General features: G+C 44.3%; 1 protein-coding gene across 1 annotated transcript; it reads left to right on the top strand.

The window, feature by feature from the left end:
* The first annotated feature begins 151 nt into the window (after positions 1 to 151).
* Positions 152 to 27580, top strand: LOC124343124 (A disintegrin and metalloproteinase with thrombospondin motifs 7-like). The gene is made up of 24 exons (XM_046796261.1): positions 152 to 1252; positions 5314 to 5690; positions 17216 to 17411; positions 18682 to 18890; positions 20181 to 20270; positions 20810 to 20934; positions 21169 to 21212; positions 21343 to 21448; positions 21563 to 21854; positions 21947 to 22039; positions 22962 to 23171; positions 23294 to 23399; positions 23502 to 23629; positions 23752 to 23999; positions 24108 to 24225; positions 24296 to 24433; positions 24529 to 24647; positions 24883 to 25105; positions 25204 to 25350; positions 25421 to 26017; positions 26125 to 26253; positions 26331 to 26502; positions 26599 to 26793; positions 26864 to 27580. The coding sequence occupies exons 1-24, from the start codon at positions 1156 to 1158 to the stop codon at positions 27001 to 27003; spliced, it is 4299 nt and encodes a 1432-aa protein (XP_046652217.1). The 5' UTR covers positions 152 to 1155; the 3' UTR covers positions 27004 to 27580.
* The last annotated feature ends 99 nt before the right edge of the window (positions 27581 to 27679 follow it).

Below are 27679 nucleotides of genomic sequence, written 5' to 3'. Positions count from 1 at the left end.
CGATCACTTGTTAGCGCTGGTCCGTTTTACTTTTTTTTTCTTCGCCACCACCACCACTATGCGCGCGCGCTTGTAATAGCAGCCACCGCCGTTCTGTCTAGATATACACACACACACACACGGACGGGAGGTATATAATCCCGCGCGCTTCGTGAATGGCTCTCCAGTTGGACTTGCTCTGTCCTTCGCTCTAGACGCTATTCTCTCTCGTCTCTCACTGCCGACCCTTGTAATCTTATTCATTTCGGAACGAAAAATCGCCAAACAAGTTTGTTATTTCTTCCTCCTCCATCACCACCACATAAGCAGACGCCAAAACACACAGACGCAATTATATCCACGTCGTTGATTCTTCTTCATTTCGGATAAAGCCAATTTGTCGTTTTCATTCTCTCCATCGTTGGCCAGATTTCATACAAATTTGGTTTTCCCAGGCCGAAAAAGGTTGATTGAACTTTTCGTTTGTTTTGTAATCGCCTTCCATTTCTGACCGTCTCGTATCCCGTCAGTGAAGAGTGATCGTCGGGAGTCGTCCGTCATTGCCTGTAACAACAACAACGAGGCGAACGAATACACAAACACGCTCTAAACAACAACAACAACACACACACACACAAAATACGCCATCAATCGGTTTCGATCCTCTCCATCAGTTTCTCTCTTCATCAATTTTTTGGTTTTTAAATCAAATTTTCGTTCCTTCATTGTTGTTTGTTATCGGCCCGTCTTGTTTTATTTTTTCGTTCTTTTTTGGCGTGCGCTGGGCCCCCGCCTGTCCCACGCGCTCTGTGGTGAGTGGCTTTAACCTAGTCCCGTTTTCTCGCCCGTCTTCTCGGCTTCGTGATTGAAGTGACTCATTATCGGTCAAGAAGGGGGCAGTCGGTTGTTAACTGGTGGCTGATTGCAGTCGATCAAGCGCCCTCGAACAGTGCAGTGATGTAATTCGATCGCCGTCAGTTTTTCCCTTTTTTTTGAACGAGACACGAAGAAGAAGAAGAAGAAAAAGAAGTTCTTTTTTATTTTTGCCAAGCGGAGAAATTTATATATTTATCATCAGACTTGTCATCAAGAACCGTTGCAACGATAACGAAACTCAACTTGCAAACCCAAACAACAGAAGAGAGAAAAATAAATAACGGAAAAAGGAAAAAAAAAATGAGGTCCGCAGTGTTTCTGTCGTTCGCCGTTTGCTTCGTGTCGGTCATCGCGGCCATTCCGGTTGTGCCATTTTCATTCGACGATGTTCATCAAGGTCAGTGCTGTGCTATTATATATCTATATAAACTCTCAGACTATTATGTATACACTAAAGGCTACAACAACAACCCACTAACAATTCACGCCAATGCAAAAATCTCTTCGCCATGTAATATTCCTTTTTTTTTTTTAAATATTTTAGTTGGCCTTTTTTTCTGTCTGATTTTTTGGGTTGATTTCACTCTTTATGCATTTTATGCATTTATGCGTTTGCTGATAGCAGTTTTATAGTGTATGGCCACATTTATATATTTGCAATATGCATCAGCCATTCCAAGGTTTCCGACTTTGCCCCGACTGTATCTTATCTATCATCAGCCGGAGCGGCCTTCCGGATTTTTTGAGGGAAAAAAAGGAAGAAAAAGGGAAAGGATATTTAGAAGCTATAGAGACGGAAAAGATAAAATAAATATGATACAAGTTACCCAAAAATGGGGGGAACGAATGTCATCATTGAGTTTTGTTTTTTCCCCCCTCTAGCTGTATGTTGGTTCCAGTAATTTTCATGTCATTGGGATATAGAGTTGCCCATACGATGAGTGAGAAAACGATGTAGCGATGACGTAAGTTTGTAATCCATCATGGGATTGATCCGATGTATTAGGCACCACACACTACAGACTGTGGCTGATGGTCTTTTTAAAGAGAGAACTCTCCTTCCTAAACAGAGTCGGGACTGGTGTCATCATGTCCTTATAGGATATGAAACAGAAACGGGAGAACGAAAGAAAAAAGGAAAAGCTCAGCGCAAAAGAGGGTGGCGATGATGATGATTCATCGCATTAGATGAGAAAAATGGTGTGTGTGTGTGTGTGTGTGTGTGTTCCCCCCCGACGGGTAGGGATTTTTCGACGAGAGACGACGACAAGAGACGGTGTCGAGCGTCTAACGAGAGAGGAGCAGACTGTTGCACGGTGAATGGGCGGGATCGCCTGCCACCCTCTGCGTGCCGCTGACGCGTGCAGCACGTTATCGTTCACGCGCATCTTTTTTTTTTCTCGTCTTATTTTTTCATCTCTTTCGCTTTATTTTATTTTATTTTATTTTATTTTTCCCCTTTCTTTCTTTACTCTTTTTTTGATTTACGTCCTTGCGCTATTGAGAAAGAAAACCCAAGAGGTTTAATAACACACACGGGGAGTTGCGTACACCTCTCGGGGTCATTATTTAACACTCCTTAACTCTTCATCAACTTTTTCTTTATTCTTTGGATGTTGCCAACAAAAAAAGATCATGTCCAGCGAAGGAGGAGGTCGGGCATAAGTGCATAACTCAGAAAGTAATATTCGAACGTTGATTCGTTTTGCAAATTTATCTAGTTTTACCAATATCTATTTGGTTGTATATTCGGTAATCATTCGATTAATTTAGTTTTTATAAGTTTTATTTAATTTATTTTTTTACCCAGTAATTTTTAATTTTATAAAAGGAAAAATTCAATAATAATTTCTAAAAAAACTGTCAGTTTTCGACTCATTTTGGCAATTTGGCACATGCATCCCAGATTGCACACTACAATTTAGCAAACGACACATGAAACGTCTTTTTTTGGAGGGAAAAGCTGAAAGTGTGAGAAAATACTAGAAATTATCGATAAAATCTCTAAGGAAATAGTTTGTGCAATTCAAAACTGAAGTTTTACTATTCTGGCAGGTATGTTTGTCTTAATTTCGTAAATGTAAGTGTCAATTATGTTATAATGTTAAAAGCTGGCAGAGGCAGACATAGACAATTGAACATTGGAGAGTCTTTCTTTCTTGTCAGAGGCCATACTGAGGCCACCATGGCCGAATTAGAAGAAGACTTAGTTAAAGGCATCAATTGAGCCATCTCAGTTTTCTTGTCCAACATAATTCATGTGAACAAGTCACTTTGTGGTTCTCGTTGGTGAAGTTACTCAAACTACTTAAACATGTCTTAAACCAAATGTTTTCTAGTTAATATCTTTTCAAAGCCAAAAAACTAATAATTATTTCATATTTACGTTTTTCGAAAAATCATTAATTTTGTTTAATTTCATTTTTTTTTCAACTTAATTTGCCACGCTAGTAGATTCTTTACTTCATTTGTCTTATGCAAGCAGAGATAAGAAAAATACCTTTTATAACTAGGATGATTTCCATTTTCTTTATCGTATTATGCCTTGCGTGAGCGTATTGGTTAGATGTGGGTGGGGTCTTTCTCTCTGTGTGTGTGTAGGTTTATGCACACACAGAGTTCTTCCAAATCTTGTTCTCATCCAGCCCGGAGTTCTTCGCGTGCATGTAAAATATCTGAACAACAACATCGAAAAATCTTGCCCTTTTTATTTTATTTTTTTTCCCTCAGAGACAACACACACACCCGAGAGAAAAAAATCTATTTAGGAAAGAAAAAAATGATTAAGCAAATAAGGAAAAAGGATTTGATCATTTCTGTCGACAAGAAAATGTCGAAAACTTTGCTTCTTCCGATAAATCGCCGAGTGTTATAAACGGAAAGAGATTTGCGTTCGCATTTGATTGGGGGATATTGACGCATCGTCTAGGGCCAGGATCCCATCAGGAAGAGATCCTGTGTAGCCGGTAACATGGTTACAATCATGCCAAGCTGCAGCGCTTACGTGTAGGTGTGAATGTGATTGGTCGACCAATTGATCACGCCAAGATTAGAGATAGACGATACTTGTAATACCTCACCTTTTTTTCTCTCTCTCTCTTTCTCACTGCTGGACGATGTCCCAGCAGGGAACGACGACCTTTTCTATGGGAACGTTTTCCTCGTGGGCAACTCAATTTTTTAAAAGTTTCAGGAAAAAAAATAGGAAAGAAAAGTTGAATTATTCCTTCTTATTCTTTTTTCTTTTCGTCCCACCATTATTTCCCGCGTTATCACCCCATTTCAACAGCGAGCCGGGCAATCGGCACGATCATTAATATCCGGGGAGAAAGAAAGAAAAGAAAAATAAGAGCCCTCCTCCTCCGTCCGGATGCCATCGGTTATTTACAACATTTCTTTGTGACGTGCAACCACAGTAAAACACCGCCGAGTTGACACGAGCCTCCCCTGGTCAACAGAGACACGACAAAATGACAACGGAGAGAGAGGGGCGCGGCCTTTACGTGCGCGAATCAACCTTTTGTCAAGTCGTATAAGTTGTTGTTGTGGTCTCGACGCTACACACAAAGGAGGAAAAGAGGAAGAAGAAGGTTTTCGTTGTTGGCCCTTTTTCTTTCTTTCTTTCTTTCTTCTCTTTTTGCCGTGTGCCACAAAACTTTTTTTTTTGGGGGGGGGGGGCGTTTGATGGGGTTCGGCGGGATACAAAGTCAAGGGGATTATATTTCTGTTCATCATCTTCTTGATTTTTCTCGTCGAATCAAAATGAAATTGAAAAATCTCTTCCGATAGGATTTCAATTTGATTTGTTGGACGCCAATGAGACGAAATCAGATGACGATGTATCCCGTTTTTTGCGGAACGTTTTCAATTACAAACCGTCTGGTTTCTTTTTACCGTCCCTTTTTTCTTTTCTTTTCTTCTTCATTCCTGATCAATTGATAATTTGATAATGGCGTCACCGCTTGTGTCACTGGAATGAATGCAGCAGGGGAATCGGCTTCCTTTTAACCGTGCGGATGAAGGGCGGATGGGGGAAATTACCAGGGATCTTGCAAGAATTTCACATAATGAGTTGCGATAAATGAAATTCCCGATCGGAATTCTATTGCATTGGAGAATCTGTCAGGGGGGGTGATGCGCTAGCGCATAATTAATCCCGTTTAGTCGTGTGTGGGCGAGTCGGGAGAGGGAAATGAGTAAAAGAATTCGGTCTAACCAATCAGGGAAAGGAATGACAATCAAGCGTTATTGATGCCCCACCGACATGGCGGGATGGATGTAGACGAACTTTGCCTCCTCCTCCCCCCCCCCCCCACCCACCCACCGTGTGTTGATGACTTGAAAATGTCGACGGCCGTATTGAACTGATGGATGGAATTCAATTTCGAATCAGAATTTGATCCTTTTTTCTCTCTCTTTTTATCTTTTTATCTTTTCATTTTTTTCTTTCGTGTCTAGCTGATTTGGTGAAACGTCTGGCTGACTACGAAGTGGTGGTGCCCAGGAAAGTGTCGGAGCAAGGGCAACTGCTGAGTCACCACCTGACACACCATTACGACGGGGCGTCTCGCAGGCAGCGGCGACGTCGACGCCAAGTGGATGACGGCGACGGCGACGACGTTCACTATCGACTGGATCTGTCCGGCCGTGAGAGGCAACTTCATTTGAAACCCAACGATCGACTTCTGGCGTCGGCCTTTGTCGTCGAGCGACGCCAAGGACGCAACGTCACCAATCACCGACTAGCGCCGGCCAGGCACAAACAATGCCACTACATCGGCCGAGTCAAAGGACATCCCGAGTCGACAGTGGCCGTCTCCACCTGCAACGGATTGGTAAGTGGCAAACTCGATTTCTTTCGCTCAAAACACAATCCGCCGTCGTCGTCGTCATCTGAAAACACACGAGAGGTCCTCTTTGAGTGCGCAAAAGTAGAGAAAGTAAATAAGACACACACACACACACACACTGGATCGCTGGCAATCAAATTGACTCGATTCGTCAACTCCTCCTTACACCGTATAGACTCGGGGTGGACTGGTCAATTCAATCAAGCGTAGGCACCGTTCCGGTCAAGTGAACTTGTCCGTCGTGATGGATTTCCATCGCTTCTTCCATTCCACTTTCTTTCTTTCTTTCTTCTTTTTTTTCAAAATCTTTATCGAATTTACGGAGAAATGGAGCGGTGGGGTTGAAATAAAACATTTAGGGCGGAATCAAATGAAAGTTGTCGAGCGGCGGTTGTCGGATTTTTTTCTTTTTGATCAGAGACGACGACCTTTCGAGTGGGAGGAGGGAGAGTGGGTGGTTCATCGATGGTCAAATGCATCCCGGCACGAATCGGATATAGGGCGGGACTGCTTACGGTTTCACTACGACACACAATATCCCGTCGGGTTTCGTTCGTTCGTGAAAAGGAGGAAATGGCAATAAAACGATCGACGGCCAACGATTTTTTTCCCTTCTCCTTTCACCGTTGGCACAGTCAAATCAAAATAAATCAGGGCCGCTCTGCCTGCACAAGCCAATTCTCCTTTTTTCGTTCATTTCGCTTGGAGGACTTCTCCTGCCCAAATCGCCCGCTCTATGACAACAAAGAAAGAAAATAGCCCCCCCCCCCCTGATTCGTTTATGGTTTTATTGAATATTATTATACTTCCACCTTTTTTCGGTCCTACTTTGTCGAGTTGGCACACGGAAAAACGGCGGGAGCGAAAAAACCAAACAAACGAAAAAAATGGTTTTTCGGCCAAAACGGCAGCTGCACTGCGACCCGAGAGAACGGAAGCAGAAGGCGCCCCTAGACCCGAGAGAGAGGAAAGAAGCTCCTACGTAGATATTTTCCTCGCTCCTGATTCAGGAGCGAGAGAGAAAGAGAGACGAAGCAGAAGAGTAGGCGGCAAAACAAAAAGGAGAGAAAGTGGACAAAGACAAAAAAGAATCAGTCCGTCTGGAGAAACGAGAGAGAGAAAGATGGGTTGTATTCCATTTCCATTTGATATATATATTATATCTAAATATAGTGTGCTGTACGCATATTCCAATGTTGATACACCCAGTCTGACGTGCCGGGGGGGTCCTCTGCTGCGTGGCGTTGAGAGAGAGAGAAGGAATAAACACTGGGGCATGTGTGTGTATATGTACATATTGCACGGCGCGCCGCTGCAATCCGCTACTCGTCGTCACGACTGCTCCTGGAGATCTTCTCACACGCTCGAAAAGAAAGAAAAACAAAGACGAAGAATCAAATTGAAAAGAGGAAAGACAAGAAAATGGCAAAGTTGTCTGGCATGCCGGACGAAGCAATTACTTTCCCTCCTGAGTCATCCTCTGCTGCCCCTGCGTCTGTCTTACGTGTCTCCTACCTCGATTAGTGAATAACTAATTATGGTAGCCCAGAGGAGGAGGACCTTGTCGTAGAGGCCGGAGACTTTGACTAGTAGAAAGATGAGGCCGGGCGAGCAAGCAAAATGATTAATAACGTCACGACGTTTAAATTGTCAAATGAGAGCTTATCAAGCCAAGACAATGGTGGCGCGCACACACACACACAAAATCTCCCTTGCAGACTTGTATTTATTTGCTCGTTCATATTTCAAGGGATTTGCCAAGATCAAACGGCAGAAGAATAAGAAGAATAAGAATACGAAGAAGTAGAGAAGCCTGCTGGTCCCCCGGTTTCCATTTGTCCCGCGCCTGACATATGTGCTGCTCGCATTGCATGTATGTATGCAGGCAGGCAGGCAGGCAGGCAGACAGGCAGACACATAGGAAATCGATAGCGGGACTATATAAAAAAAACGGGGCAGCGACGACGACGACGACGAGTCGCTCAAGTCGGCGACTTGAGCTCCCCATTCTTCCGTTGCCCTTTGTGCTTCGTGTGTCGCAAAGCAGCAATTTCAAAAGGCGGGATCATTGTATGTGTGTATGTGTAGCATAACTACACAGAGAGCTACGAGTCTAGTGTATCGCCTCTATTGACAAGCATTTGTTTTTTTCTTTAAAAAAAGAAATAAACTTTCGGGGGGCTATCGTTGTTCATATTTCCGTTAGGATTTTCAGCAAAAGAAAGCTGAGACTTTTTATTTTTTATTTTTTTAAAAGTTGGTGGGGGTTATTTCCTTTTGGTTTGGTTCCTCCTTCCGACTACTTTGCATCACAATAATGACGAACAGGAGAAGCGAGAGCTGGGCTGCTTTTTCGTAACATGTCCTATGCAAAACTTGGGTCGTCGAGGAGAGCCCTTCTTATGTCTGAATCGCTGGTGCCCGAAAAAGAAGTTTTTTTCTTTCTTTCCTTCGTCGTTCGTTCGTTCTCTCTCTGCCAGTCTCGGGAGTCCGGGTCTCGTTTCTCAACTCAATACCACATCCATCAATCTAGACGTTGTCGTCATGTGCATATCTATCACACAGAAAAAAAAAGAAAAAAAGAAAAAGAAAGAAAGCAGAAGGGGAGGAAAAAGAAAGAAAGAAAGAAATAAGGGCAACATAAAGAATAAAACCAACGAGCTGCTGGGAATGTCCGATTTCATTCTGCTTCTTTTTTTGTTTTTTTGTTTCTTAAATCATTTTCCCTCGTATTATTATTCTGTGTGCTCCATTCATGGATATCAGCTCAGCTTTCCCTTTTTACTCGGACATGTCGTCGACATTCTTCTTATTTTATTTATTTTTATTTGAGTTTGAGTTTCGAGTTTTGTTTTCTTTTTTTTCTTCGGTGGGGTTTGGATTTCTATTTTCCCAAATGTGTATTATACATACACGACTCGTCGAATTCGAATCACTCCAAACAAAACAATGGCCGCAACTGTTTATTTGATTTTATTTTTTCCTTAGTGGAGTCGTAAAAATGCCAAAGGTTAGATTATAGACCTTCGCCCGGCTTGTTTGGCGTGATTCACGGCGCCGCCGTAATTGGGTTATTCCTTGAGCAATTCATTTGTGATTGTGCTTCCGCCGCCACAGGCCCATCCGCCCCATCGCCCACTTCATTCACCCGAGTTCTCTCTCTATATCTCGCCAATGCTGGAACACAGCAGCTGCAGTATAATCGCCGAGCGAAAAAAGAAAAGAAATTCGGTGAATGTTGTAAATAATCGCGAGCCCCGAGCGAAACTGATATACACACGAAATTATACAAATGCGTGTATAGCGTACACACAGATCAGCTGGGAGAAATTCGCGCTTGTTTGCATGTCAGACGATTTTTTAAAAGTTTTTTCACCAAAGTTTTTGTTTCCTTCGGGGATTTATTCCCTCCTGGTTTGGCTTGAAACAAAACTAAAAGGAGAGTGGATTGTTTTACATATTCAGGGTTGACGTTAAGCAATCAGTAAGAACCTCCATCGCAGGTTGAACGTATTTTTTTGTTTTCAATTGAAATTTCCCATTATCGTTGTACACACGTAAACTGTAAGGGCTGAACTGGCCCGAAGGGTAAGGCTAACAAGTTTTTTGTCTTTTCAATTAAAATAAATTAAAAGGAAAAGAAAAACATTTTTAAATTGAACGAGTTTTCTTAATATCTCGACTATCGCTATCGCATTGAAATGACCAAGATTTTCGCAATCGTAAAAAATCTCGGCATTTTTATTCTGCCGAATATTTTGAATTCATTTCAACGCGACGGCCAGCCGATTGAAAGCTCCTAATGGCTGCTATCAGCTCAAATTGTCGCAACTTTTCCCCCGTGTGTGTTTTTCACTCAGTCGGGATATTTGTGACTACCCACCATCCGCGCTCGATTAACTATCAAAGAAGCCGGCCCTGAAATCGACCGGCTCCGATTCAATCGATGCGAAGAACCGAAGGCCGGCCCATTGCGGAGAGATCCGAAAGAAATAAGAAATCGCGGCCAAGAACTCGAAACCCTCATAGGAAAGCGAAATATTGCCTGCCTATATAGTTCTATACCAATGAACTATCAACCTGATTGAATCAATCGTCGTTTTCATTTTTTTGTTTCTCCATTTTCCCAAATCAGTTTTGATTCAAAGTCATTTTCCTTCCGAGAAGCAAAAGGGCGACACCAGAACTGGTGAGCGGTCAAGACTGACGTAACAGCTTAAGAAATAGACATGGGAGGGAAGGATATGAAAAGAAAAACAAAACAAAACAAAACAAAAAAGGATGATTCACTGCGACAGCTGTTTGTTTGCGTTCCTGTTGTATTGTTTGACTCGAGATTCTCTTTTTTCTCCCCCTATTTATTTTTTTACTCTGAACGGTGGCCGGCATTTAGTTTCATTATTTCGTCTGTTTCATCCCCGTGATTTACCACGCCACGGCGACAAAACCTACGTCGACGCTACACGGGAGGTGAAAGAATAACACGAAAAGGGGAGAAATGAAAACGAAAAAAGAGAGAAGAAGAGATAATAGACAAGGTGGAATAGACTATAGAGCCAGGTCACTGCCACGCCCTTAATATCCTTTTCGTGTGTTCAGGTCACTTCTAAGACTTAATAAGGCTGGATGAAACAACAAGCCAGCAGGGTTAAATATAAATCAAAAAGATAAAACTAAATAAAAATGGATGGAGTTACATAATGGACGTAGATGAACGATTTGACAGGCCGGCCTTCTCTTATTTCTCCTTAAAAGATTTTTCTCTTGTCTTTTACCTTCTTCTTCTTTTTTTTCTATTAATAAGAAAAATAAAAGAGATGATTATTTATCATCCGCCGCCCGTCCTGATGTTCTTATAGCGCTGCAGCAGTCAGATGGCCATCACGGATGATTAATCAAGAGCCAAGATGCGGTTCACTAGTTGTTAAGGCTACTAGTAGTCGTAGTTGTTGTGTGTGTATACAGTATATATCGTGCGCAAAGCAGGGCTGCTGGCGGACGCTGGGGAATGCTTTCCCGCTTGGATATTACACGCACATAGCCGGTACGTGGTTGGCTCATTTGTTCGTTCACATTTTCTTCTCGTGGCATCGAGCGGCCGACCATCAATTTTAGCGAAAATCGTTTTTTTTTGTTTTGTTTTGTTTTCCCCAAGGTTTTTTCTTCTTTCCCTTTTTGTAATTCCTCTTTTATTTTCTTCTTCTTCTTCTTTTCAGCCATACCATAAACGGCAGATCCAATGATGTCCGATGATGTCATATTTCCACGCACCCAGCCAAATTGGGTACTAGAGGATGATACCGGCCCTTCTCTCTCTCTCTCGGTTGCCGGCCCTTTCGGTTCTTATTTTTCAGTATGCGCCAACTGTCGACGATCCATCATCGGCCGCTTCTTTGGCCGCTATAAAGCTCTATTAAGACGATGTTTTTTTATTTTCTAAATTTTCTTTTTTCAATGCGCTCCTTTCTCGTCCGTACCGAATTTTCAGTTTCGAATTAATCGCGTCAGGATTTTTTAAGAACATGTTTCACGGCTTTGAAAACAATCACCGACTTACCACACGCTTCATCGCTATCATAAACACGTAGATACTTGTTTCTCGTGTGTTGTTATTATTATTATATACGTCCCCGTTATCTTATTTATTCTCTCCCCCCCCCCTCCTCACTCTCCATTCGAGATTCTTTTGTGTAACAGTCAGCCGGACTTTGTGTATGTGTGTGTATAAGCCGGTCATTAGTTGAAGCCTACCGCTGTGTTTGTTTGTTTCATATATGCGTTCCCCCCGTAGGGGGAGTTAGAGTCGAGCTGACTCTTATTTAGTAACTACGGGCGCACGCAGCAAACGGTGTTGTGCTGGGGATTTCATCACCTACGTTATATAAATCAGTGTTGATTTATATACGTCGCTTGGCAGACAACGAAAGCGACGACTAGATTTGTTGTTGTTGTTTTCTTTTCTTCCGCTTTGATTTGTGATTTGTGATGACTCGAGTGAGAAAAGAGACGGGGCTTTATTATTTCGGGTGGAGGAAGAGGGGGGGGGGATTCCTAAACGTGCATAGCATGACTTGCAAATGAGATAAGAACCGGAGAGAAAGGGAATATCCAGTCACAGCCAAAAGACCAGGGTAAAGAGAGAGAGAAAATTCCGGAATATCAATGAATCGCTGTTAAGGATGCGAGGTCATCCCCCACACACACACACACTGAAATATTATCAGAAAACATCTTTGAAAAATAAAATGAGCCAAAACGAGTTGAGTCTCTCTTTTCAGCACTCTTAATTATCAATGAGTCTCTATCCCATCTATTCGTTAAATAAGAAGCTCCATCCAGCCATCCAGCCAGCCGAGAAAAAAATAATAAATTTCCACCACCGACCGTATCTTGTTTACATATTTGACCAGCAATTTCCATTCCATCACCTTAGCGTGCATGCGTGTATGTGTGTGTGTGTATACACACACTCTGCGTGTCTGCATAGTGAATTAGTGACACTGCTGCGGTTTACGGAATGTCTTGTGTGTACTGTAGAGCCCCTTCAAAACTCTGCGCGACAACACCCCCGGTGTGTGTGTGAATTCTTTCACTTTATTCGACTCCTTTTTGTTTTCTTTTTTAAAAAAAAATTGGAATGGCGTTTCCCCTCCCTGGTTGTTGGTTTTCCTTCTTCTTCTTTTTGTTTTTCGCCTCGATGTTTATAGAACCCATCATAGTGCCAGACGCGATATATTTATACGTATATAGGGAAGGAGAGGGAAAGACAGTCTCAAGCTGCGATTTTATTACGTTTAAATATTTTGGCTTCCGAGTATCCATCAAGTCACTTTATGTCAGAGGCACAGCGGGAGAACATGGCCACTCTCGACAGTTTTCTTCCCCTTATTTTTCCTACCTAAAAGTTTTTCTTATTCGCCCATAAAACAATATCAACTAAATATATATTGTACACGGCGATTCTTTTTCTTTTCCAATTTATCCCGGGTTTCCCTTACAGTGTAGTTTTTCGGAGGGATGCCGCCCACCCTGAAAAGATGTTTTTGATTCGGCCTTTCTTTTTTAATCTGTACGTAATTCAAGCGGGCGGCTGGTCTATACTGCCGGAAAGTTGCCGTCAGCCTCTCTCTCTCCTTTTGTTCAATCTCGGAGGCACACGCGCGCGGGCGTCCTTGGTAACTTGGCAACATTCGACGGCGGTGTAATGCAATCACATTCGAATTGAAAACAATCGGACTGAGGCTCTCGCTCGGTCTACTCTTGGCATACAATAACAACTTGCCGGACTTGCCCGCCTTCGAGAAGCCGAAAAACATGTTCGATTATCGTCGCTGACGAGAGATGATTTTTTATATCATTCCTCATGCCAATAGCACCGACCCCAAATTCATCTCTGGCCAGTCTAGTCGATAAGAGTAATACCCATACCATTGTATTGATTCTTTTTTTATTTTTATTTTCGTCCAGTAATGAAAGCGGGAAAAATATAGCCAGATATTCCGTTGGCGAGGCTGGTGGAAAAGTTGTTTTTCTCTTCTATATTAAATCCAGCAAGTGTGTATAATGCCCAGTCTCCGCACCGAGTGTATATATAATATAGATATAGTATATACCTACGGTATACTTTGGTCGGCTATGATGAGAAGGCAGCAGATGGTCTGGCTTTGATCGGCCCACCTTCAGATCATTTTTCTTCCTTATTTTTCTCCTCTTTCTCTCTCTCTTTCTATCTCTTATCTCCTCAGTCCGCGTGACACCCGAGCGTTCGACAGAAAGAAGTAGCATGGAATTATGCGACTACATCGGATCATGTCACATCCGTTTCACGTTGTGGATTTTTTTGTTTGTTTAAAAAAAAAACCGGGATTTCGTGGGTCGTTCTTTTTACCTTCTTTGTGTATAGACATCGAGTCCCGTTTGAAAGTCCCTTCAGCAACCAGTTGAATCCGAGCCCGTTTGGCTCCTTATTCGTACCTCAAGACCCGGGAATATTCACAAAAGTTGTGAGCAAAAAAAGAAGAGAAACAAAAGCTATTTTGGTGGGGGCGAAATAGTCCTTAAAGATTTGCATCATCTCTCTTTCCTTTTTTCCTTTTTCCAGTGTATCCTTAAAAGAGTTGGAGGGTCGCCGTTGTCATCCTCATTTGCATGCCACTTGCATAACATAGTGTGTTTGCGTGTATTATCCCACGACAAGGCTGAGAGACGCAGGAGGTAGACAATCAAAACAAAAGGATTCTAGAAGGAAAAAAAAAAAGGTTTCGGGAGTGTCTATAAGAAAAAAGACCCCCGTGAACTGACTGGAGAGTCAAAAAGAGAAAAAGAGACAGTCTTGGTGAAACCACCAGCATAGGAGATTGAATGTTTTTGTTTGTCTTTTTTTTTCTTTTTAGTTGAAGAGGGGGAAAACAAAAAATAGGAATCTCTTTTTTGTTTGTTTTGTTTTAATTTTATGCTGATGCTCCTTAGTCAGCAGCACGCATCTTCTTTTTTTTTCTCTTGTGTGCGTTGGTTAGAACCATATCGATTGGGTGGGGATGAAATGCGCTTGTCTGCATAAAGGCACCACTTAATCGCCGAGCTGCTGGCAAAGGCAGCAGTTGAGCTTTGTCGGTTAATGGCCAGATCACTTTGCCGCCGCGTGTGTGTGTGTCTGTGTGTTTGGCTAGTAGCCGCGCCGCAGCCGCACACACAATGCGAAATCTTAGTCGATATCTCCGGCCGCTGATTCTCTTACACTCGCCTTTATTTTATTTCATTTTATTCTTGCGGCGACGCTGGGCTGCGTTGGAAATTTATTTTGGCGCGTCACGTTTCAACAAACAGGTGCGTGGGGGGGGGGGGGGCAGATGTGTTTGTCTAGTTATTCCTCCCGATCGTTTCTTAAAAATTCACGCCGGGATAAGAGACGATATGAGGAAAGCATCTCGGATAACGTGTACAAATCCGATCAGATTTTATTTATTTTTTAGACGCGCAAGGGATGAAGTTTTTTTTCTTCTTTTTTTTCGTGATCGTGATTCTTTTCTTTTCTTATATTTCATTTTATTTTGTCCAACCAACTTTGAGAGCGGAACGAAATCGTCGCTCTCCCGTTGGCCGCCGCCGTGACGTGAATAAGCGGCTCATTGCGATGCAGTCCGCGCAGCCGGGCGGCATCGCAATAATCTACCTGCTGAGTTTGATTTCTCTCTTTTCTTTTTCTATACATTTCTACACAGTTCTCCGCTTGGCATTTTATTTTTATCTGATTTATTTATGACTATTTTTAGCGTCCATTAGACATCAAAAATTTACCGACGCGTCTCTGTGTCCGAGTTTTCTTCTTCTTTTATTCATGTCCTTCTCAAACTGCAGTTTGAATTCAACTTTTTATTTCTAGTTTTCTAGTTTTTCTTTCCCCTATAAGAAAGAGGGAAGGGAAAAACAAGCGCAACTGTGCGCAGCATACACAGAGCTCCTCTTATTCGCGGTTCGGGGTTGTACGGATAATCACGGGCCGGCGGCCGGCCCCATTCAACTCTTATTCCCTGAGACGCCGCCGCCGTCTTCATCCCACTTTTGGCTACTGCCAATGAGCCAGGGCTCGCTGATGGACATCGCAAACGATCGAGAGTGGCGCAGACAGTTGAAGGCCGTCGTACTATATAGGCAACATTTATAGACCAAATAAAGGAAATCCCAGAGCTGCTGCCGCCACCGCCGCCGCTGTCTTGTTCGGCGGCGTTTCCGTCATGTTGGTTTTTTGATTCGGGAACTTTCTCTTTCTCATCGCTTTGATTTGTCATCTCTCTTTTTTTATTTTTCGAGTTGACATTCTCTTGTTTTAAAATTTCACCCAATCGCGTCAACAAGGTCGTCAACATGAGAAAATCAGCATATGGCAAAATGGACAAACTGGCGCTCTGATTTCTTTTCGAAAAAGAGACAGCGGGGCTTTATTTCCAGCTATCTGCTTTAGATTTTTCTTTCATTCCGGTTGTTGGGTCAACATTTGACTTCGTCCCCTTCTCAAAATGGAGAACGTTCCCTGGGAACTGTTTTTATTTGATACCAAAAAGGGAAAAAACAAAACAAAACACAAACAAGTTCACCGTGACATTTCGTATTTTACAGTCTCACATCTAGCCGACTCGACTCGATATTCGATGAATATTGCATTAGCTAGTGCATATAGGGCACAATCAACTTAAATCTCCCATCGAAATTGCGCCGTCGCCGTCAGGTAATGTGAGACGTGTTGGGGGCTGAAATGACTTTGAAATCAAATTAGAGCTAGGCGAAACCTGGGGCCGTTGGAAGCTTGGCGGACTGGAAGAGGAAGAAGACGTGTCGTGTGACGGAATAATCAATTTGCGTGGGCCGGGCGGAACCCAGGAGGAGGCGGCGACGGCGACGGCGGCGACAGTGTCGACACACTTCACCGTCACAATCCAGGGCATATAGTTCACTTTACGACGCGCCGCATTGACAAGAGTAAAACAAAAGAACAAGCCTAAATGTCTTTGAGATGAGACTATGGCGGTACTCGTGGAACGTGACTTTGTATGTTGCCGGTGTCACGTGAATTGGGCGCCGAGAATGTGTGGGTGGAAGAAGAAAAATCCAAGTTTGAGAGAGCCTGAAACCAGAGCCGCATGCCAACTAGGGAAATAAGAAAGACAAATAGAACGTCAATCGAAAGGAACGAAAAAGAAGAAAAAAAGAAAAACGAAAATTGGGGATGGCCCGTAAGAGAGATGAAAATGAGACATAGTAGCTACTGCAATAAGAACGTGGCAGACTTGCTCCTACGGAAAAGAATAATGACATCAGCTTACACATATTATACACACACACACATGCCGTCGTCTTATTCGTCGTCGTCAATTGAGTTAATCAAGTTGACTGTGTGTTTTGCCCGGCCCCCCGGGCTGGAAATGCAATTGCATCGGCTGCGAAAACAACACGAACGCCAGTGACGATAGGGCGAGGAAATTAGTGCGACTGCATGGCGCATCAAGTCCACAACAAATTATTGTTTTTATGCTTTTTTAAAATTGTCCCGTTCAATCTTCTTCTCCTTCCCATTTGGACTTGACTGGCCCCCCGTTTTATTTATGGCTTTGACGGTAATTGTCTCTTAATTGTTTGCGGGCTCTTGGCTGGCGTAATTGTGTGTGCGGGCCGTTTCGCCCGGATGGAGGCGACTCGCAAAGTCTCCGGTCGAATACGGTCGAATAATTGAGACAAAAGAAGTTGGCAAGTCAAGCTGCAAGTCATTAGGTGGTAGTATAACTACGTAGTCTAATGGATTCGTAATTCTTCTTTCTCCTTTTGGGCTGGCCGAGTGGCCGGTCGAGATTCTTTTGTTGCCGGCCGAGAAGGGAAACAATTAAAAATGAAAAAAGAAACCAAAACTTTTTGTTCTTTTTTTTTCCCTTAAACGAATGATGATGGTCTAATTTCCTCGATCTGTTTTTGTTTTCCCCCCTTTTGTTTATGTTCGCCACTTTGCTGGACATTGTCAGACGGGCTATGTGGCCATCGGCGGCGAAGAGTACATCATCGAGCCGATCAAAGGACATCCGAACGCCAGCGCCGACCAGCAGCAGCAACGAGAGCATCCGCACTTGATTTACAAGAGATCGGCCCTGAGCGCGGCCGACGACGAAGAGGAGGCCAGCCACGGCCACGACGACGGACACGGCACTTGCGGCAATGACGGTAACTTGTCTTTTATCTTCTTCTTCTCTTCGTCATCGGTGACTGCGTAGATTTTGTTTAGTTCCTAGAGCGGAACAAAATATATCGCAATAATATAGAATGGGGCCGGCCGGCCGGCCCCTGGGAGAGTTTCTATTCATCTCCGGACTCGATAGCGACGATGTAATCAAAGTCGGTAATGGATTCCCCCTTTTATTTTTTCCTCCTTTTTCCGCTGGTGCTGGGAGACACTCCAAGGAGGAAATATATCGCCACAATATTTGATTTCGCCTTGTTTCTTTTTTTGGGCCGGCTTGGGATATTTTACGACCTGCATGCTGTAAGAAGTTGGTTTTTTTTTTCTCCCATTTTGACGATCGCGTGTGATCGCCGTCATCCTCCAATCTACAACAGTCGGGGCTATACATATTGCAACGTCAACAGCCGTCCGGTCATTGCCGATAGCTAAAGGGCTGGGCGGCCCGGAGGGTCTTACTCATCACACCACACGACGTACAGACATGTGTGTGTGCAGAGTAGACACACACACACACCCGCATCGTAATAAATGAGATCGTTATGTCCTTCTTTTCTATTTTCGATCTGCACCGGTTCGTTCGAAGTTTGAAGCCCCCACCGAAATTTCCCTCCTGAAAGTTTGATGATTGCCAAGTTGAAAAGCAAACCCGGGTTGAAAGCTGAAATGGCGGGCCAGCTGTTCCGCTAGCCGACGGGCAGCGTTTCTTCTGAATATTAGATTCCTTCCTTGAATTGAATGAGGTGGCATAGAATGTTAGTTAATGCAAACCTCGATGGTTAAAAAATAAAGAAATAAGACCACCACTGAAGACGACGACGACGACTCGCGCCGGAATAACTCACCGCACTTCTTCGGTGATGGCCGGCTTGTGTAATGTGCATCGTACATTTATTGATAATAGTGTCGCCGATCGCCAACGGTGCCCAGGGTATATCTTAGATAGGCTTTTATCTGTAACGATGATGGCGTTACACGGCAATAAAAGAGAAAGGCGCATTGAAACTTTGGGAGTCAGCCGGTTGGCGAATCAATCCCCGTTGAATCGCAATCCAATTTTCAGCGGATCGATCCGTGAACGGGATTCAAGCACAGCACCTTTTGTCTCCCGTCCTAGTAGTCCTAGACTTTCAGTCTGAGAGATATTTTTATCTTTTTTTCTAGTCTTATAGCTTACTCGAATAGAATTCAAAATGCTTACTATATCTTTCTTTATGTCTTTTTTTTTGTATTTCTTTACGTCTGGTTGAGCAGATTCCGTGGAAATGGCAATCCGCCAGCGAGAAAAGTGGCAGGAAACGCAATCGGAGCTGGCCGGAGAAAGGGGTCAGCGGCATTCCATCCGCAAGCGATCCGTCAGCTTGGAGCGCAACGTCGAGACTCTGGTCGTAGCTGACCAGAAAATGACGGAATTCTACAGCAACGAAGACATCGAGACCTACATTCTCACTGTCATGAACATGGTTCGTACGCACTCCTACTCTCTCTCTCTCTCTCTTTCTCTCTTTCTCTGTCGTTTGACAGGATCGTACACATTTGTGTCCGGGGATTTAACCGAAAAACTTTTTGATCCACCCCCACCACGAAACAGACTCCCGTTTGTAATTTTTTCCCTTTTTTTGTTTCTCCTATTTCCGCTTCCCGGACCCTTCCGCCGGTTTATCTGGTCGAGTGGCAAGCTAATGGACTATTTGGAGTTTATGTCCGTCGGAATCGCATTAATGGGATTCTCGTGGATCTGCTAAACTTTCCACTTTGGCCGTCATTGCTTTGATCATTTTGACGCTGGAAGGCGACGGAACAGGAATGCCTGAAAAGCTTCCGCCCAGCAGACTTTATCCTTCCCATATGGTAGTCCCATACAGCTCGGTGTGTCTATATTACACAGCAGGAGCAGCAGCATTTTATATCGCACACGCTCAGTGTGTGTGTGTGTGTGTGCTCTAGGCTAACTGAAACTCTCCAATTGCGCATCACTTGCAGGCGTGGTGAGTGCGACGCGCTTGCCCGATTCTTCCGTTTGATCTCGGCCGTATACATTTCCATCTCCAAGTCAATCAACTGTAATCCTCTTCTTGCGCCACTGTTAACAAGTTCAAAACACTCTTCAGTGTATAGATTTCCTCCCAGTTTTTTTCATTATTTTGCACGACACATCGCAGAAATTACAATTTGAAAAACATTTGATAATCACACTTGAACGCGTTATATGCCTTACCGAAATATCCTGCATAGGAAATGTTTCGTTTTTATTTCCATCGGGTCCAGCCAATAATAAATAAGTCTAGTTCAAGTGACGGGTGTCGGGTGACCTGAGCCAGAAGCCCCGTATACCCCTTGTTTTGCTATGGGCGTACGTTTGAAATATGCACGCCTGTTTATCCTGGTTTGTTGTTCTTTCTGGCATGCAAATGCCAACATTCCATGCCCCGTCCAGTTGGCGATCTCACCGAAGGACTTTTGAAAAAAAAAAAATAAAATGAAAAAAATTCCGTCTTCTCGAGTTGCTCCGGCGTAGTTTTGTAGGTTATACACACAACCACCAAGGTTGCAGAGGGCAAATCTCTGTTTGGTTTACCAACGGGGTCGGTGATACCCAAATAATGGCAACGTGATTTTCTCCCGATAGTTGAGACTGTTGTACCTTAAACGTATAGGGTCCTGGGTCCCCCCTGGACATAATATTGTATTTTACGGAAATCTAAATGAAAAATTGTTTTTTCTTTTTTTCTTTTTTCTGAAAAAATCGACAGGTTTCAGCTTTGTACCGCGACGCCAGCATCGGGAACGCCATCAATATCGTCATGGTCCGGCTCATGTTACTCGAGAATGAAGCTCTGGAGGTAAGCCAAAAAAGTCCAAAATAAGTCCCTCACCAAAAGAAAGAAAAGAAAAGAAAAGAAACAGGCCAACAACGAGTCGAAACAAAATAAGTATGCGCATAGTCTGCGTTATGTCTATCCGCACATATAACAATATACAGCAGAAAAACATGAGTTAGATATAGTATGTCATATCCTTGTAAGTAGTATTATTGTTATTATGTATTTTTGGGTACACGGATGTAAACTACTGCTGCGCAAAGCTTTTTGGTTATATAGCGAACGCGGGAGTTGTCACGAACGACATCCACCCCTCATAATGCACTGGCAGCAGTAGTGTAACGTCTATTATCTCCCACTCTTATTTATTGGCTTGTCGTGAGAGGAATGCCGATAGCATTTTTTTGTTTTGTCCCCCGGACCTCCCCCTTCCTTATTTTCTGATCCCGTTGATTCGGCGGTTGTTCAATTTCTCATTTATGACGTCGACTCATATATTGTCTTTTTGGGTTGTTTTTTTCCTGCTTTGATGACACTTGGGTGGGGGGTATGTGTCGTAGGAGGGTCTCGACATCAGCCATCACGCCGACAACACGCTCAAGAGCTTTTGCAAGTGGCAAGCGACCATCAATCCCGAGACGGACGACCATCCCAACCATCACGACGTGGCCATTCTTCTTACCAGGTTTTTATTATTCTCGCCAGCAGCATCTTCTTCTTCTTTCCTGTTTTCGCAATTCCCAGCATGTCGCTCGTGGGGCTGGCGTCGTTATATGTTGGCCGCTTTGATGTCGCCAGGGTCTTGGCCGTTTATTTGGCGCGTCTACGTGCTGCCACTACTTTGCATTTCTTTCTTTCTTTCTTTCTTTCTGACTGTTTTATTTTCTTTTAACATTGGCCTTTTGTCTACACCCGGCAGGTACAACATTTGCACCCGCGTCAACGAACCGTGCAGCACATTAGGTATTTATCCTTAATATTCCGGTCGTTTGCCGAACGGTAGAAAGGCGAAGGCATTTTTCGAATGCAAATTGAATGCTACTACGGTACTCGTTGACGGTCTTGTATCTTTTTCTTCTTTTTCTTTCCTCAGGTCTGGCTGAAGTAGCTGGCATGTGCCAGTCCTATCGGTCGTGCAGCGTCAACGAGGACACTGGCTTGTCATTGGCCTACACCGTGGCTCACGAACTCGGACACAAGTCAGTAGCCATTTGCCGGATGCTTTCATGTCTTTTATTTTTGTTTTCGTCTTTTTTATTTCTGCGAGTTGTGAGAGTTTCATTAAAATGTGACCCGACATGAATGTTTTATAGCTTCGGAGCCCATCACGACGGACCGACCAACGGGTGTGAACCCTTGTCCGGGGATCAGCATGTCATGTCGCCACAGCTCAGCTCAGACGCCGGACCTCTGGTCTGGTCCAATTGCTCGCGCAAGGACATCACCCGATTTCTCGATCGCAATTGGGGAACTTGCCTGGAAGATTCGCCGTCTGATCACGAGTTTCACTATCCGGAACTGCCGCCGGGCGCCATGTACAACATCGATCATCAGTGCCGGCTCCAATACGGACCCGAAACCATGCACTGCGCCGGAATGGACGAGGTGTGAAAAACAAAACGAAACAACAAATGCCAATTCCTTTCATGACATTTGCCAAGGACTTTGAAACATTTAATGAATGTGTAAAATCGCAGGTGTGTCAAACTCTTTGGTGCAAGCTGCCAGATAATCGATGCGTCAGCCGACTGGAACCGGCTGCTCCTGGAACGTCCTGCGCCAAACATAAAGTACACACACGTCAAACTTGTTTCTCATTTTTTTTATCGGTTCACCGCCGATTTGTTGTGGAGTTGACCCAGTTCTTTTATGTGTGCGCCCCCCGTTTGGTGTTGAAGCAGGCAACAAACTTGTTATATTACCGAGGCTATACTACTATCAGTTTATCATCAAAGACGACATGGGGGACACATGTTCAGTTTCACTCAGTGTGCAGTAAAACCCCAGCCCTCCCAAAACAGTACTGTGAGCCAGAAAGAAAGGAAAAAACACTAAATAAGACGAGGGGAGGGTACATATCTAGAAAACTGTGAGCTCAAAAGTCTGCCCGGGTTCATATGCCCGGTTGAACTATCACAACGAGGCTCGTGTTTAATTTCTGTTTACGACACACGAAAAGATACGCTCGGCGTTTGTTTTTCGTTTGCCCTCTCTCACTTCCCCCACGTCGTCGTCGTCTTTTATTTACTTGGTACGTTTCCTCTATTGGGATTTTTCTCTTCTTTTTCCTTCAACTTTTATTCGCCCAGCGGCTTGTCGGAGCTCGTTTCTGTCACTGACTTTGAGATATGAGACACTAATCTAATAAGAACCCGAGTCTTGTTTAAACGTGGGTGACGACCCAGCGGAAAAGAAAGAGAAAAGAAAGAGAAAAAGGAGGAGGGAGACTTTGTGCAAGTGAGTTGGACTAAAAAAAAAAAACAAACAAAAAATCTTCGCCCACATGATCTGATTACGTCCACTTGGTGAAATCGCGTCATTGAATTGAGAATGTCTTAAATTTCACGATTTTGTCACTGCCTCTCAAGGGAAAAGCTGGTGGGGGGGGAGTACAATTCGTATTATTCAAATTAGTAGACGCTCATAATTTTAGAACAATCAAATCCATTCTAATTTGTGCATGTATTTGTCCTTTTTTTCTTTTTTGTATAGTGGTGCAGTAACGGTCACTGCGTTCAAATGGGTGACAGACCTCAGGTGATTGACGGCGAATGGGGTGAATGGGGGCCCTGGTCCGACTGCACCCGAACATGCGGAGCCGGTCTGGCTTCATCCGCACGACTTTGTGATAATCCAGCTCCGGCTCATGGCGGCAAGTACTGCGTGGGCGAACGACGACGTTACCGAGTCTGCAATTTAGACGTCAGTCTCTTTCTATTTTCTATTAGTAGTAAAACAAAGAATTCACTTTTCTTTTTTCTTCCCCCCCGGCCGTGATCCATCAAATAATCCTTAACGTTTTGTCATTGTCACCCCGCTCGCAGCCTTGCCCGGCTGACGGCCCCAGTTATCGAGCCGTGCAGTGCTCGGCGTTTGATGCGACACCTTACAAAGGCGAAAACCACACATGGCTGCCCGTCCAAATGAAAAGTACGAAACTTTTCTTGTTTTTATTTTATTTGCGCGGATCCCGGATCTATTTTTTTTTTTAACGCTCCTTCTCCTTTTGCACTTTCTGCACTGTGTGTGTAGGTGCTCCGTGTCAATTGCACTGCAAACCAGAAGGTCAATTCTTCTCTGTCATGCTTTCGGACAGTGTGGTGGACGGCACGCCGTGCAATCCCGGCACGCGTGATATGTGCATCAATGGGGTGTGTCGGGTACGAATGAAATGACAAGCTCCTCTTTCTTATCAGACAGAAATAGCTTGAATAGTATTTTACTCTTTTGTTTTTTTGTTTTTTCTTCCGATTTCCTTTTCCATTCATTTCGTGTGTGGCAGCGCGTCGCCTGTGACTGGGGAATCGACTCGAAAGCTCAGGAAGATCGTTGCGGAGTTTGCCATGGCGACGGCACCCAGTGCAACACCATCCGCGGTAACTACACCGAGCCCGATGGCATCGATTACATCGAGATGGTGGTCATCCCCAAAGGAGCTCGAAACATTCGCTTCGTTGAAGCCGATGAAGCCGCCAACTATATCGCCATTCAGTCGGTCGAGACCAACGAATATTACCTCAACGGCCAGTGGTATACCGAGTCTCTTACCAATCCTGATTGTTTTAGCTATTCCTTTTTTTTTTTTTTTTTTAATAAATTATTTGATCTATTTTTGGTTTGATTTAATTTACTTCACAGGACGGTTCAATGGTCGGGTGAATACCGAGCCGGGGTCACTCTCATTTATTATCGACGTGAAGAAGAGCTGGATGAGATTCACATTCCCGGACCTTCAATGGAAGACCTCCGGTTCTTGGTAAGAGCTCATTTCACACATGATGATTCGATCTAATCAAGTCCGGGTTTTATTTATGCGCTATGCGTAGCTGTTGTACCGAGTGCCCAATCCAGGCGTGAGTTACGAATACACGGTTGCCAATGAGAACATTACCCGGACGCCGGAATTCCGTTGGGAGTACATGGACTGGTCCGTCTGCACGGCCACCTGTGGGGGTGGAACACAGGTACCGTACTTCTGGCCAGATGAACTATCAAAAATATCGTCCGAAATTGAAATTTGACACGCGATTGTTTTGTTGTTGCACCGTTCGCCCAACAGGTGTCTCAGCCCAAGTGCATGGAGAAGGAAGCCGGACTGGTCGAGGAAACTTACTGCGCTGCACTAGCGAAACCGGAAGAGAAATCGCGTAGCTGCAACAAACAATCGTGTCCGCCCAGGTATACCTACATACATTCTTCTTCATCAAATCCAAAAAGTCGGATCCATTAACAAATGAATGAAAGTCACGCAAAAGCCAATGCCTAGCTAGCACAATTTCTTTGGCACTCAGACTGCACTTTGTTGATTGTACAACACTCGACGAAATGAGAAAAAAACCAACTTCTCCTAGTTGGAAAATGAAAAGTTGGTTGAAATTCCTAGAACAATCTCGTTGATGTCTCTTGATTTCAGATGGTGGGTGGGCCCTTGGCAGCACTGTTCCATCACGTGCGGCAAAGGCCGTGGACTCAGGAAACGGACGGTCATTTGTGTTCGTTCTCTTTCGGATGACGAGCAGATGGCCCTTCACGACGCCGACTGTCCGGTCAACGATAGGCCGACAGAGGAAGATGCCTGCGAGCCTTTGGCACCGTGTCCAGGTGAAGCCAGCTGGGAAACCGGAACTTGGTCCAAGGTATTATATTGATTATAGTCTATTGTCAAATCAAATCAACTCGACTCAAACTTTCTTTATAAAAAAATGATCTGTTGTCCGTCGTACCACTCGTACAGTGCAGCGAAGATCCGTGCGACATTCAGAGAAGAGAAGTCCTTTGCAGCGTCGTGGGAGGCGCTTGCGTCCAGGCCCTCAAGCCGGTCGAAGAGCGTCAATGTGGCAATATCATTTGTGGAAATTGGACAGTTGGAACTTGGTCCGAGGTCCGCGATTCGATTTCAAAATTGAGTTTGACTGTATTTGCCTAATTGTTTTACCGTTTGATTGATGTAGTGTTCTTCTTCATGCGGCGACGGAGTCCAATTCCGACGAGTATTTTGCGATGGCGGATTGAAATGCCGCGATCTCCTCGAACCGGAATCGATTCAGAAGTGCCGCGGACTATGCCTTAACGCCGAATTGAGTGGCGACGCTCTCAATGGCACATTAGAAAATAATCGAAGCATCGATCCCCTTTTGGGCGCCAGCCCCCATTTAATGGAGCCGGATATTAACAACGATATGCTGAACCTTCTCATCCCTTCGGCTTTGCCCAGCACCGTCGGCGTGGCCAATGATCGACGGCCGGATTTCTACGTCGAAGATAAGATTCAGCCCGAGAACCTCAAGGTGATGGAGATGCAGATAGTAACGGCTGATCCTCTGGGGTCGGCAAGACCGGAATTGGATACAAACGATGTCGAACTGGCCGACGAAGCCTTCCAGGGCGGCCACAGCTACAAGAAAATGTCCATCCACATCGGCGAAGACGCCGCCCTCTTCTTGGCCAAGATTCAAGTGCAGTCGGATCAACCGGACGAATCTAAAGCTTCCATCGACGTTTCCAAGATCAAGCCCACTTTCAAATGGAAAATTGGACTCTGGACTCGGGTAATTGGGCGGGAATAGACTTAATTAAAACAGGGTTAAGTTGCTCACAGAGATGATGAAAATGCCATCTTCTTTTTTGTTTTGTTTTGTTTTGTTTTCTGGTCAAGTGTTCCGTTCGGTGCGACGGCGGGACCCGAGTGCGCGATGTTAGTTGCTACGAGACGACCACCTCTACTTTGGTTGACGACGCCCTCTGCACTGACTTTAAACCAGATGACGTTGAATCCTGTAATGAGGTAGGGTAACCATCTAACTAATTAGATGATAAATGCGCCGAAAGCTGGATTTTATCCGCTTGCTTGAATGCCAACAGAATCCGTGCATGGAGTGGGTATTAACTCCGTGGTCGCCTTGTTCCTCTACATGCGGATCGGGGATCAAAAAACGAGACGTCAAATGCCCGGAGCAAGACATGTGTAATCCGGATTCGAGGCCAAACGAATCAATGAATTGCACCGAACGGCCGTGTGTCGACTGGGTCCCAGGTAGTAGCGCGGCGCAATCCAATGACGGAACTCATTGTGATCCGTCAAGCCTAAAGAGTTTGGTTGGCGGCTAACCGAATATAATGATTTGTCTAGGACCATGGAGCTCTTGCAGTGCGACGTGCGGAGGAGGGCATCAATTCCGCGCGGCCCAGTGCATGGATCGGCGCACTTCGTCGCCAACTGAAGGATGCGACGCGCTCGAAAAGCCGAGACAAAGGCAGCGCTGCGCCAACGATCCTTGCTCACGCTCTCATCATAGTCAGCACAGTATACAGCACGAGGTTAAAGGTAGGCATCAGAACTTTGGGTTGGCCAATTGATATTGTTTCACTAATTGTGTCTTGCGGTCTTTAATTAGAGAGGCAGCGGGCTTGCCAGGACAAGTTGGACTCAAAGTTGTGCGCTTCGCTGAAGCACATGTGTGGAATTTATTACTTCAAAGTCAGCAAATGTTGCCGTACCTGCCGGAAGTACACCAGCGCGCATCAGTCCCACTGACTGATGGGTTAACGCAATTCCAAGATTGTCATTCTTTTTGAAAAAGTTGTGACGAAAAACGCCACTTTTTGTCGCATAGAATGGGTCTGTCGTTGACGAGTCACCACATCTCCATCATGGGAATGTAACCAAATTCTCTTGAGCTGCTTGATTACAAGTTTATTATTACATGCTTATAAGCCATCATGGATCGTTTGCTGTTATTCATTCCGTCTCAAATGATAAACGCTTCTGACTTATTCGATCATTCTGCCCTCGCGCCCAGTTTCCCTTTTTCTAACAAAATATATTATTTCTACTGCCTTTCTGTTGACTTCTCCTATTATTTGGGTAAACACACATTTATTGTGTTGTTAATCAACATCCTATGGAATAAATCCCCCCCCCCCCCCCTCCCCCAGGCCCCCACCGAGACCCCGAAATTGTATGTTTTCCCATATCATCTTCGTCATCCACCAACGACGGGTTGTCTATAAACTGCTTATTGTTCTTGTCGGCTTACGTTCATAAATCCTCATTGAAAGAGTCTAATGTATGCAAGGAAGATAATACATTTCGTTTGTTGACGGTCTCGCAATTTTTCTCTTATGTTTCGTGCTTCGTAAATTTTCCGTAGCTTAAAACAGCCGCCCACCTGCTGGCAAAACTAGCGTTAGTTAGTGAAAAGCTGAAACCA

Source organism: Daphnia pulicaria, chromosome 6 (assembly GCF_021234035.1).
Source record: "Daphnia pulicaria isolate SC F1-1A chromosome 6, SC_F0-13Bv2, whole genome shotgun sequence".
In the NCBI taxonomy this organism is placed as follows: Eukaryota; Metazoa; Arthropoda; class Branchiopoda; order Diplostraca; family Daphniidae; genus Daphnia; species Daphnia pulicaria.
The sequence above is the reverse complement of the archived record's forward strand: the minus strand, read 5'-3'. Positions and strand labels throughout refer to the sequence as shown.

Excerpts from the sequence above, each read along its gene's own strand:
- LOC124343124 (XM_046796261.1), top strand. The coding sequence starts at position 1,156 with ATGAGGTCCGCAGTGTTTCTGTCGTTCGCCGTTTGCTTCGTGTCGGTC. Across the intron at positions 18,891-20,180 it reads TTCTCACTGTCATGAACATG|GTTTCAGCTTTGTACCGCGA; the intron begins GTTCGTACGCAC and ends AAAAATCGACAG. Across the intron at positions 23,172-23,293 it reads ACCGAGTCTGCAATTTAGAC|CCTTGCCCGGCTGACGGCCC; the intron begins GTCAGTCTCTTT and ends CCCCGCTCGCAG.